The sequence below is a fragment of the Meriones unguiculatus genome, chromosome 7, assembly GCF_030254825.1.
Source record: "Meriones unguiculatus strain TT.TT164.6M chromosome 7, Bangor_MerUng_6.1, whole genome shotgun sequence".
Taxonomy (NCBI): domain Eukaryota; kingdom Metazoa; phylum Chordata; class Mammalia; order Rodentia; family Muridae; genus Meriones; species Meriones unguiculatus.
The window spans coordinates 57,112,946-57,126,543 of NC_083355.1; the positions used below are offsets into that span (position 1 = coordinate 57,112,946).

General features: G+C 41.2%; 1 protein-coding gene across 8 annotated transcripts in view; it reads right to left on the reverse strand.

Moving 5' to 3' along the window:
• Heatr5a (HEAT repeat containing 5A) overlaps nt 1-13,598 on the reverse strand; it is a 105,037-nt gene that overhangs the window by 57,171 nt on the left and 34,268 nt on the right. For 7 of the 8 annotated variants that reach the window (XM_060387479.1, XM_060387477.1, XM_060387478.1 and 4 more), the window contains exons 12-13: nt 11,094-11,246; nt 9,581-9,680 (exon numbers count right to left, since the gene is read on the reverse strand). In XM_060387479.1, the coding sequence (XP_060243462.1) occupies nt 9,581-9,680; nt 11,094-11,246 (253 nt within the window). The remainder of the gene's footprint in view (nt 1-9,580; nt 9,681-11,093; nt 11,247-13,598) is intronic. The other variant, XM_060387481.1, reaches the window with a different exon arrangement.

Sequence of the window (13,598 nt, forward strand, 5' to 3'; positions counted from 1 at the left end):
TAGACCTGAGAAAGAAACTTTTTAAGGCCGCACACTCCCTATCTGATAAAGACAAATTAACATTATCCAAAAGTGGGAAAGGGCATGGAGCAGCGAGAGGCAGCAGTAGGTTAGGGTCGCTGCATAACCCTGACAACCGGAAACTAATCCCTGAGTGTCATCCTGCATCTCCATGGTGAAAGGACAGAACTGCCTGACTCCCAAAAGTCGTCCTCTGATGTCTACTCTCACACACAGATGATAAAACAACTCAAAACCTGAACTGATTCAGAGTAGGAATATAAACACCAGTGCCAACGTAAGGACCTAAGGCTAGCTCGCACCCACATAAGGAAAGGACCAAACAGCGGAGTCTCCTTAGAAGAGGTTAGCACAGTTCTCGGCCCCTGCAAAGGCTTATCAGAGTAATTCAATTAGTCAAGAAAATATAATATATATATCCACACATACCTAATTAAGTTATTTTAGAATACACAAAGCTAAAGATGAAAATCTTATAGGAAGAAATGACAAGCCCAAGGTGGAAGTCTGACCGGTTGTCAACTGACAGGTTAAGCAAGGAAGAAACAGTAACGCTAGCACAACAGCATGTGTAAAAATTCCGCTTGTTACAAAGCAAACACCAACAAGTTTAAAAGGACAGACAAAATACAATAAACATTTATCTGATACCTACTGGAAATTGTATAACTAGACAGTTTAAGATTAAAAAAAATTAGGAAAAAGACTATATAGAATGATGAAATAAATATAAATTTCAACATGAACAGCACTATTTTTCCCAAAGATTAACAGGTATACCTTAGCGAGACTCAACAGGAAAGACAGAGAAAGCATAAAACTTCTCTAGAATGAAGGGACACTATAGTTACAGCAAACATTAAGGTAAGATTTTAAAAGATTAAAAAGGTCATGCTAAAACACTGGAAAATAAAGATGCATTAGGAAAACTCCCGGAAAAATTTACTTGCCAAATATTACTTAAACAGCCCCAAACAGACCTCATAAAGTTAGAAATGAAGAAATGGATTTTGCATTATTAAAAAAATCATGTAGAAATTTCAGACAGATGGTCTCTCAGAGTTTCATGTGACAAATCACTCCAATCACACATAAACTCTCTTGATAAAACCTTATTCTATGAGGTTAATAAATCAATACTTCATGAGAAAGTATAAGAAATAGACAGTTTCATCTATGATTAGATATAAAGAAACCTATAACAAAACCACATTCAGCTAGTTATAAAACTGATAAGTTTCTTCAAGTTATACTAACCAATGATACAAATCAAAATCTTCTCACATTAAAAATAAAACAAAAGCCATGGCCTAACAGAACACGTGCACTTAAAAAGATTTATGTGTATAGGTGTTTTCTGGTATGTATGTCTGTGCACCAGGCCCATATGCCCGGTGCTCATGGAGGCCAGAAGAGGGCACCAGGAAGTCATCAGGAACCAGAGTCACAGATGTTTATAAGCTGCCATGTCGGTGCTGGAAACTGAACCACAGCCCCGTGGAAGAGCAGCCAGGGCTTTTAACCACTGAGCTATCTCTCCAGCCCATTTGTATGCTTTTTTGAGACAGAGTCTCAACTATGTAGCCTGGCATGACCTGCAATTTGCTTTGTAGCGCAGGCTGACTTTGAATTTGTGACCATTTAGCCTCCTCTGTGTTGGAATTATAGGTGTGCTTTACTAAAACCAGCTTCTACGCAGTGGTAAAACGCACTTACAGAATATGTACTAAGAAGACAGAGTATGAATAAATGAGGGCTGTGAGGGGAAAAAAACTAAACCTACAATTTAATTATATGTGTGTGTCCGTGTCTGTCTCAACACATGTGTGGGATACTCTACTTGCTGAAGCAGCTCCAGCTAGTCTAACTAGATGGCTTGCTCAGGGATGGGCTGCTTTGAATGGGCTCAGGATCCAAACTCTGGTTCTTATGCTTATACAGCAATTGCTTCACTGCGGGCGTTAGGTTGTTGTATAATTCAAATGCTGATTTCTGTGCCCCCATATCTGGTTGCAACCCTTGTTCTGAGAATCTCCTGTCTCACCGTTGTGAAAACACTGTTCCCCAACTGTTCCCTGTTATGTCATTAAAGCAGCTTACAGCCAATCACTGAGTAGGGGAGAGAATAGGGCTGGACTTCCTGCCAGCCAGGCGAGGAGAAGAGGAAGGAAGGGATTCAGCTACAGGCAGAGGTCTAGATTACGTCGAGAGAAAGAGATAAAGAGAGAAAGTGAGAAAGAGAGAAAGAGAGAAAGAGAGACCGACCAGTAGGGAAGCTACTAAATGCAAGTACCTCTGGGATGTAGGCTGGGAGGAAACCAGATTAGTTTAGAGGGTTAAGAAAGAATAGTAATTGCTCAGTTCTTGTGTTGTGAAGCTTATCATTAAACAAACAAAAGAGTCTCAATTATTTGTGTGATAGCCAGGTTAAGAGAGAAATTGAGAAACAAACACAGTTTTAAAAAATAACTAACATTTTAGTGCCCAATGTGAGGCTGGAATTACACAGAAGGTAAAATTACAGAGCAATTTCTTAGTTATGTTCATTAAGAGAGCAGCTGTGGTTTCTAAGGCAGGAGCTCACAGCTTTCTGATAGATAAACCCTTCCACAGAGAAACAGCTGGCTATAGTAAACTAAAAACTGACACAAACCCCAGAAAGACAGTTCTGTTAGCCCTTGCTAAGAAAAAAAAAAAAAAAGGCTCTTTACCACAAACAAGTGTCTCAAAGCCATACTTTCCTAACAGGCAGCTAAATACCTTTGAGAAGGGGCTCATGCTGGCCTGACTCCTGCAGGCCTGAGGAGCAAACACTTGTGGATCAAGTAACTTTCCAGAGATGGGGAGGGGTCAGGATCCAGTGAGGGAGGCAAAAGAAAAGCCTCTCCTTGGAAGCAAGAGCCAGAGACAGGCTGAGAAGCCTCAAGCGTCTAAACTGGTAGGGTCCAGAAGGGAAGCTGGGTCTAAGAAAGTAAAGTCCTTAGGGAGAGGTTTTGAGATTAAAGAAGATTATTTTCTCTGTTGAAAATGGAGGAAGACACGTTGACACAGTGCTTCTGGATTCCATTTGAGTTTGGTTCTCAGCATACAAATATTTTTTTTTCAGTGACAATTTCAGTTTTGTATACCCTCTTTGGGAGAGATAGGTTAAGAGGGACTTGAAGAAAGAAGAGACTGAGAAATTAGATGCTAAAAAGGCCACAGAACAGAGGTTGGAGGAATCTTTGAATTAAAATAGTAAACCTTAAAAAAAAAAAAATTCCAATCTGGAACTTACCATAACATCAAAAGAGGAAGTTCCAAATGAGGAAAACCCATAAAGTCTTGAAGAAATTGCAGAATGGCAGCCCACTGAGATGCTGGCTAGAAAGGCTGTAGGCCAGCATGGTCAGACTGGTGATTGTGTGTATATTGTCAAGGTTCAATTGCTGGATGAAGGTCTGTATGCTAAAGTAAAAATGAAGACTGTGTTTTGTATTGCTTTGGAAAGAGGTCATTCAATGGCTTATGTGCTCCATGTTGTAGAATTTGGAGAAGTGAAATACATGTACCATGCCATAGGTTCATATTCAAAATTCCAGTGGGCTTTTGCCTTAAGTTCTAGAGAGCATGATCCTAAGGCTACACATTTGTTAGAGATGGTGACTATCATGGAAATGCCTTTGCAGATCAGTGTTGATGGTGCTTCAGCATGTGTATCCATTGGGATACAACAGTTTTTTAGTCATTATGACATGCAACCTGTTACAGATGTAACTTTTAATCCTATAGGTCAAAAATTATAAAAAGATCTAACAATTAAAAAAAGATCTAAAAAAGGGTGGTAATAAAACAAAAGGAGACTATAATATCTTCCTGAAATATATTAAATAATGATGTATGGATCTTAAAATTTTTAAATGAGACAAGTAGCGTACCTGCTAGGATACACTGGCTTTTAGAAAGGACTGCTAAATTAGATCAGCATATAAAAGTGTTAATTTCAAAATGAAAGACAGGAAATGTGTTGCACTGGGGAAGGGAATATGCTCTTGTCTCAACAGGAAACAAAAAGCTATGTATTCCATCCAAACTGTTGGAAATAAGATTTGACAGGAGGAGACCTGAAGACATTGGCTGCAGACAGAAGGAAAAAAAAAATCAAGAAGACCAGACACCAAAAGAGAGAGGTTAAGTAGCTCAGGTGATCCTCCATCACAGACAGCCTAAGAAACTGTTTCCTCAAAAATCTGCATCCGGAACAATTTCAAAATAGCTAGCCAGACTGTCCAGCATCACCGGCTGTTCCAATCAAGACTTCAGATAGGCTCTGAACGTTCTCAGCATTCAGAGACAGCACAGCAGAAGTTACAGATAGCTTTATTAAGACTGGACAATACCCTGATTTTCTGGGGACCCCCAAAAGAAAAACTATGTCCCAAATCAGCAAGAAACAATTTAAGAAAACTACACTCCATTCCCAAGAAAGGGGCGGATGGTGTTTGGTCATCCATGGGTGATAGATGTTTGTTATTGTTTTTAAGGGGTTGGTTATAAGAATGATAAGTAAAAGGGTAGATTATTGAATCTACTTTTAGATCAAAGAAAATTAATAAGCCCTTAACAGTCAAATGGTCAAGCTCACAGTTATGTTGGATACTTGTTTAGTTAATTACAAAAAAACGTTTTCTAGACTGACAAAAATAGCTAGAAACAAACAATTTAGGTAAGATAGATAGATGGTCTTCAAAAACCTCAGAGATCTACAGAATATGGATGACATTTAGGGATTTTATTAACTGAAGGCTTTTTTTGACAATGAGACAGGTCTGCTCCTGGCAGCACCCCTGTTCTGCTTCAAAGAGCATCAAAGGCTTCCTATGTGGCAAGCTAGCCCCTGGGTGAGAGAATGCCCTCATGTCAACTGCAGACAGAATTTGTCCAAAGCTGCACAGACTGGATGCAGGACAGTCGACTGTCAAGTTTGGCAAGGACAAAGTAGGCAAGTCATTTATAACTCCTGCTTCACAGAAAAGTTTGTCAAATATTCTGACCCAGAAGGCTGGAGATGATACTCTAACATTATGGAGAAGTTTTGGGGACTGTCCAGGCGGCCAAATATCTCTGTCATTTCTATACTTTTGGAAGCTGCTTGCCTGTACTTCTTTCATATTTAGGACATATTTATTCCTTAAGTCTCAGATGGGGCTGAAGACTAGATTGTTATAGTCTCACAGTTAAATTGTTTAGGATGATAGAAACTGATTAATAGAAGACTTTATCCAAGGGCACCAAATATATAAATGTAAATCTTACCTAATAATTTTATAATTGTTATGATTACATAGTTTGTTATTGTAATAAAAGAGCCTTTTATTAGACTAAAATGGGAGATGTAGGCATAAGGTGATTGTGTGATTCAAATGCTGATTTCTGTATCCCCCTACCTGGTTACAATCCTTGTTCTGCGAATATCCTGTCTCAATGTTGTGTAAGCACTGCTCTGTAATTGTTTCCTGGTATGCCAATAAAGCAGCTTACAGCCAATTGCTGCGCAGGGGAAAGAACAGAGCTAGAATTCCTGTCAGCCAGGGGGAGGAGTTAGAGGAGGGGATTCAGCCATGGAGAGAGGTCCAAATTACAACAGAGAGAAAGCCCAGCAGGGAAGCTACTAAGTGCAAGTATGGGATGTTAACACTTCATCCGAGGCATCTTTCCAGTCCTACACATTAAATTTTAACACAGAAGCATCTAGCAAGGTGGCTGCAGAAGAGACCAGTTATGTTTTTATGTAGTAGCAGTGAAGTGATCATATATACCACACACTACATATTTAATAACGGCAATAACAAAAATAGAGTATGTGGGAACTGAGTTTTTAAAAGTAAAACACAGAGATGGGTGTGGTGGCACATGCCTTCAATCCCAGTACTCAGGAGGCAGAGGCAGGCAGATCTCTGAGTTCTAGGCCAGCCTGGTCTACAAAGCGAGTCCAGGCTACACAGCCATAGCTACACAGAGAAATCCTGTCTCTGAAGGAACTGAGGATGGCAGGGGTGGCTCCATTTTGTTTCTTAGACTCTATCTTAAGCTGACTGTTGACTGACCTTGCAGTAACTTGACCCCATCTTTGGGTTCTGAGAAGGGACACATGGCCCTCCACCCTGCAGGTTGTCGTGGATTCCACAGAAAGTGTAAATAGATAATTATAATCAGGCCTCCACCCCACAGGTTGTCAGGTTGTCATAAATGCCACAGAATGTGTTAGTGGGTCCTCCACTCCACCCATCAGGCTAGCGTACAATTATCTTAGATATCTGTTTGGCCAGGTGGCTTGGAACAATTAGCCTGAAGGTCATCTTGATTACTGTACCCCCCCCACCCAAAACTTACCCTTCCCTGTAACGCCAAGGCTTGGAATTCCCCGTTTGCCATTTTTCCCTTTAAAAACTCTGCCTCCCTGAAACTCAGGGCCTCACTTTCTAACCTGCTACGTTAGGGAAGATTGACGGCCCGAGCTTAAGCTTGAATAAAGATCCTCATGTGATCTGCAACAGACTCGACTCCTAGTGGTCTTTTGGGGTCTCTTGAATCGGGCACAACATCTTGGGGGTGGAGGGGGTAGGTAAAACACCTTTATCTTATAAGGTGCTCTGATAATAGGGATATATCATGTTCATATAACTATAAAAATGTAAATTTTCTTCAAATCTACGTATAGATTGTTATAAACACAATTTCAACACGTGATGATTCAAAGTGCAAGAATGCCAAAAAATATAAGGTCGAAGTGCTTGCTCTAAGTCATAATTCATTCTAAAGACGATGTATTGGCATAGAGACAGGTGAGCACCCCAATGGGCCACAACGTGAAGCACAGAGAGAGCCATTCATGCTTATGGAGGTAATACATGAGCCAGTGATGATAATCACTGAAGGAACGACAGACTGTTAAAGCACAAGACAATGAATTTTCCACGTGGAAAAAGAAAATGAAATTGGATCTTGGTCTGGTTTGAATTGTTTGTCCCTGAAAACTCATGTGTTGAACACTTGCTTAATCCTTGGCTTTTTTGGCAGTGGACATGTCATCCAGGATGAGGATGGGCTCAGCCACATCTGTACGAACTGCGAGAGTCCAGGTGATGGGAGAATGCTAGTGTCATGAATCACTCGAGTCAATTTTGACAAATATTAGCCAGGTGACTTTGAGGAAGTCGCTATGACGGATTACTACTGAGGAGGACCCTTAGCTTCTGCCATTAACCTCAATAAATTGTGGGTGCTGGTCAGTGAACAGGTAAGAGCAGAACAAGAATGGCGGTTTCTCCACCATTGATATGGCTTGACCAGACTTCTGCAAAGGTCCAGAGGAAGGGAAGCTCCAGAAGCAGCCTCACCATCAAGCCCAATTTTTGTTTTTCAAGACAGGGTTTCTCTGTGTTAACAGTGCTGTCCTGGAACTCACTCTGCAGACCAGGCTGGCCTTGAACTCAGAGATCTGTCTTTGCCTCCTGAGAGCTGGGATTAAAGGCGTTCACCACCACCAACCACCCTGCAAAGCTCAAATTTTTTTTTATGTTTTATTTTTATTTTTTTATGTGTTATTTTTTGGTGTTTTGCCTGCATGTATGTCTGTGTGAGGGTGTATGATACTAGAGTTACAGACAGCTGTAAACTGCCATGTGGGCACTGGGAATTGAACCCAGGTCCTCTGGAAGAGCAGCTGGTGCTCTTCACCGCTGAGCCATCTCTCCAGCCCTCAATTTTTTTTTTCCCTAGGTTTTCTGTTTTATTTTGAGACAGGATCTTACCATGTAGTCTTGGCTGGCCTGACACTAGCTATGTAAAACAGGCTGGTCTTGAATTCAGAGATCCATCTGTCTCTACCTCCCAGGGATTAGGGCATGCCTCAGCATTTCTGCTTCCAAATTCTTCAACAGAAGAGGTGAGGGAAAATTAAATGTGTCCTGTTGGCTTGAAACTACATAGAGGTAGTTCATTAAATCCTATCCATTAAACCCAAAGAAATAAATTAATGGAAACCTAATGTCCAATCCAATACTATTGGAAGACTGGTCTTTTGCCTTTGCCCTCATGAATGATTAACAGCTTTATGAAATGTTTGACAAAGGCAGCTTGGTTCCCTTTTGCCTTTGTGTCCCTTCTGCTACATGAGGATTCATGATCCACTCTCTTCAAAGGATGGAAATAAGGTGCCATTTTGAAGATGGAGAGTAGGCTCTTATCAGACACTATTCTGCCAGCACCAAGTCTCCAGAACTGTGAACATAATTTTCTGTTCTCCATGAATCACTTGGTCTGAGTCCTTTTGTCAAAGCAGTATAAACACTCTAAGATAGACTTCTATCCCACTCTAAGTAGAAAAATCAACTTAAGATGAATTAAAGACATAAACATATAAGAAAAACTTGAAATAATAGAAAATCTTAGCAAAAATACACAAGATGGGGGCCAGGTAGTATCACACATCTTGAATCCTAACTTGAGAGGAAAGGCAGGTGGATCTCTGAGTTCAAGGTCAGCCTGGTCACACAGACAGTTCTAGGACAGCCAGGGATACATAGAGAAACCCTGTTTAAAAACAAAAACAAACAAAAAACCAAACCAATTCCCCTGCCTTCCCAAAACAACCAAACAAAAAACACCAACATTTAAATTAAGAGCATATCAATAAAAATATTTTTAGTATTTCAATAGGTAGCAATAGTATTGCAAATTTGTAAGAAGTCTTATAAATAAACTTAAAAGGACAAACGTAAAAGGCACACTTATCACTCATGCTACAACTCAGTGTTAAACAAGCACAAGTGTCTGTCTCCAGAATCAAGCTGTACTGGAATACAGCCTCACCTGCTCATCCACTCAGCACCCTGTATAATGACCCCTTCTGAGCTGAAAGAATTGAGCGATTTCAACACAGACCTCAGAGCCTATAAAGCTTTAAATATGTATCGTGGCCCTTGATAGAAACTGTTTGTAGCCCCTGTTCTAGCCATGTTCGATTCAATGATGTTCCTCTATTATATTTACAGGTCATACCTTAAATGTGTTTATATATAAAATAGTATATCATTAAAAGTCTTTGGAAAGAGTTTTCTCTACCTTATTAATTTGGAAATTAGTGCTTATAACTGTAAGTCACACACACACACTAAAAAGTGGCTTTTTTCTGTGTTTTATAGATAATGTTAAATCCACTTACAAGAAGCATAAACACACAGACTCCAGAAGTGTTAGCAAGCACCCAGTTCTGAGGAGCACACAACAGCACCAACAAAGCAATACAGTGCATACCTGCAAAGGTTAGCAGGCTTAGGGTTTAATTTCTTGTTAAATCTGCCTGTACGAAAGGGATATTATTCACCAAGTAAATTTCCTTCCCTTTTAATATGCATTTTCTCTCAAGATCCTAGCCTAAAAAAAAGAAAAGTCATACATCTAAATGATTGCCTTCCCCTGCAAAAGGAGCCCACCACATCAGCTTGCCTTCTCCGTGTATCTGAGGGTCACTAACTGCTCCTAGAAAATTCTACCAGTCTCCACAGCTGATCCTTACTGAGTCAGCAAATCCACAGCGCAGGGAAGTGGCGGCAGAAGACGCTGAATTACTTCCTCAGTAAGAAGATCACCACAGTGGGAAATGAAGCTCTTGACAGCTGAAAACGAGAGCAGACATTTACTTGGTATGGTGTAATCAGCCATGACATAAGAGCGGTCAATTATGTATAGCATCGGCAATGTTATGAGAAGTGTGCTGAGAACAAAACAAAAAAAGCTTGAACTTCTAGAGAGAAAAAGGAAGCCAGCTCGTATCTTACATCTTTAGTTGTACTTCTCAAGAATTTCCTGGGATTGCTAAGAAACTAACAAGCTAACAGATGTTGTTGTCCTGGGCTGTACTTAGACCTTGAGCTCAGAAGTTTAAAAACGAAAAAGAAATCAAAGCTGGGCATTCGCACAAACATTTAATCACAGCAAGTGGGAGACAGGCAGATCTCTGTGAGTTCAAGGCCAGCCTGGTCTACTCAGTAAGTTCTGGGACAGCCAGGGCCACATAGTAAAACTCCATTTCAGATTAAAAAGATTTTAAAAAAAGAAAAGGGAAAAAAAAAAAAAGGCAACAAGGGAAGAAAAAAAGAAATCAGGGCGAAGGATTTGGCTCCTCAGTTAAGAAAGTGTAGGATTGATGTCTGGCTCCTGGCACCATGTTGCTCTGACTCCAGTTCAAGGGGGATCCGACTCCACTTCTGGCCTCCAGGGGCACCCCCACACATGACATGTACACATATAGACTGACACAGTCACACACATATAAATAAAAATAAAAACAAACCATAAAAAAAATTCTGTGTAAGTAAAATCCCAGCACTTGGGGAGGCAGAGGCAGGTAGATCTCTGTGAGTTCGAGGCCAGCCTGGTCTAGAGTTCAGAACAGTCAAGGCTACGCAGAGTAACGTTGTCTCAAAAAGCCAAAAATCAAAACCCAAAACAAAAGCCTAGCTTTCCAAGTCTTCCAACTTTACATTAATTCTACAGACTCTAGTTTGCAGATACTTAAACAACTCAAATTGCTTCAAAAGGGGATTAAAATAAATACTTGAGAATAAGTTTCAGGTTGAAATTTAATTTATTTTGTTATCTTTGAGGGTAAAATGCCATGGATAATCAAATATGTGCTCCCTGGTCTTATTAGGAAAGCCAGCGTTCCTTAGTTCAAGCTTTGAAGAATTACTGTCAAGCTTATATACACTGTCACATACTTACTGGGAACCATGAATTTTCAGGGTGAATTAAATGAAGTCCTTACTATTTCTGAAAAGAGGAATGAATATCTACTTGAAGCAATCCTGTGAGTTTCCATCTGGACTGACTGTAATGAATCAAGCAGCAATCAGTCTGAAGATGCAGCTCTCGGCCTTGGCTTGTTACCACTAACTCATCAGCAGTTAACTGATTGCCTGGAGGCATGGAACCACCAATCAAACCCCTGTCCCTTACACTAAACAAAGCATACAGACAAAGGGCGGAGAAAGGTCACGGGAAGAGGAGCGAGGTGCCAGTCAACCTACCACAGAGAGCACCAGCACGGCCCTCCAGGGTCACCTGCCATGTGAAAGAATCTCCTCGGCTCTTTTCTGTCTGCAGATCTTGAGGAGACGCTGGGAAGACACACTTCCACAAGAGCAGAACGCGGGCAAGATGATGGCCGACCACTGCGGGACCTGTGGGAATAACCTGCAGTGACTCTCGCGCTCACGATAAAGCCGGGTGTCGCTCCTGAAGGAGTGTATTTTAATTCACGACTGCAGTATTTTCTATCTTATCTTCTGGTTCCAAATGAATGAATTAGAAGGGTAGCGTACAGAAAAAACAAACAAACAAAAAACCAAAAGCAAAATAAGGAGCTGAATAGCAATGGACACCTGATTTCTGACAAAGATGCCAAAACCATACAATGGAAAAAAGATAGCATCTTCAACAAATGGTGCTGGTCTAACTGGATGTTCACATACAGAAAAATGCAAACAGACCCATCTCTATCAACCCTGCACAAAACTGAAGTCCAAGTGGATCAAAAATCTCGACATAAAACCAGACACACTAAATCTGTTAGAAGAAAAAGTGGGGAAGAGCCCCGAACTCATTTCTTTTTTTTAATTATGTCCACATTTGTGTGTCTGTGTTTGGGTATGCCTAAGTCAGCTCCCATGGAAGCCAGAAGAGGTGTTAGATCCCTGAGGCTGGAGTTAGAGGCAGTAGTGAGCTGTCCAACTGTGGAAGTGAGAAACCCGGTCCTCTGGAAGAGCTGTCCTTGCGAGCTGTTAAACACTGAGCCATCTCTCCAGCCCCATAACTTCTTCTGCTTCATTCTTCCAAGTACTGGTATTAGAGGTATATGCTAACACATCTGGCTTTTAATGATGACTACTTCAATTTTTTTGTTTAAAAAGTTTTTTTTAAGACTTATTTTTATGTGTGTGAGTGCTTTGCCTGCTTGTCTGAATGAGTGCCATGGGAGAGTGAGAGCCTGATGTCTGCTGAGATCAGAAAGGGCACCAGATCCCCTGGAACTGGAGTGTACTGGCTAGTTTTGTCAACTTGACACAAGAGAACATTCTCCTATCAGACTGGCCTGTGGCCAAGCCTGTGGGCCATTGTCTTGATTGATGGTTGATTCAGGAAGGCCCAGTTCGATGTAGGTGGTGCCACCCTAGCAGACTGGTGGTCCTGAGCGCTGTAAGGAAGGCGAAATAAGCCAATAAGCAGCTTCCTCCATGGCTTCTCAACATGGAGCTTTCTATAAGCTGAAAGAACCTCCCAAAGTTGCTCTTGGTCACAGTGCTTTACCACAGCAATAAAACCCTAACTGAGACAGAGTTGCAGATGGTTGTGAACAAGCTTGTGGGTGCTGCAAACAGCACCAGGGTCCTCTGCAAGAACAAGTGCTCTTAGCTTCTAAACTATCTCTCTTGCCAATTTTTTGACTTGCACGTTGGAGCTCAGGCTGGCCTGGAACTCATGATCCTCCTGCCTTAGCTGCAGCTCTCCTGGTCCCCACTGGTCCCACCCCCACACCCCTGCCTCAGTGCTAAGATGATGGTATGTACCACAATGCCAAGCTTCCCAGGGTTAACTTCTGATAACAACTTGCTCTAGGTCAAAATTCAGAAGCAATAAAAGGCAATACAGAGGGCTGGAGAGACAGCTCAGCAGGTAAAGATGCTTGCTGCCCAACAAAAGACCTTTGTTCCATCCTTAAAACCCACATGGAGGAGGAAGGAGAGGACCTTCTATTTAAAACAAAACAAAACAAAACAAAACAAAACAAAAAAAAAAAAACCAACCAACCAAACAAAAAAAAGCTATAAAAAAAAAGCCTGAGGATTGGAATTTAGATCCCGGGATCCATGTAAAAGATGAGGGTGTCCCCATGGACTGAAACTACAATGAGTGCCAGGGAAAAGGAGGAACACCAGGGTTTGCTGGCTGCCAGCTTGACAACCCCCACCCTCAACCCAACCCCCACACACAGCAAGCTCCACGTTCAAAATGAGACCCTGACTGAAATGAAAAAGGTGTAGAAATAGAGGAAAATACCTGATGTGCCTTGAGGTCTCTGCATCCGAGCATGTACACACAAAGGTATACATGCCCCCACACAAAGACTGAATAACTTAAGGCGGGGGGGGGGGCTGGCTCAGTGGTTGAAAGCACTCGCTGCTTTTCCAGAGGACTCAAATTCTGTTCCTAGCATCTACACTGCAGTTCACATCCATCTGTAACTTCAGTTCTAAGAGACTCAACATCCTCTTCTGGCCTCTGTATGCAACTAGGCATGCATATGGTACACAGACACACCTGCATGAAAAATGCCTATACACAGAAATTAAAAAAATAAATCTGTACAAGGTTTACTTTTCCCTTTAACCCATTGGCATCATCAACAAGGCAAGCATAACATCAAATATCAAATAAACAGTAAATGAAAGCTTGCTACTGTATGGCCATCATATTGCAAAGTCATGATCTATTCTAGGGAGCAACACTGTCTGTAAACTCCCAGAGCCAGACCT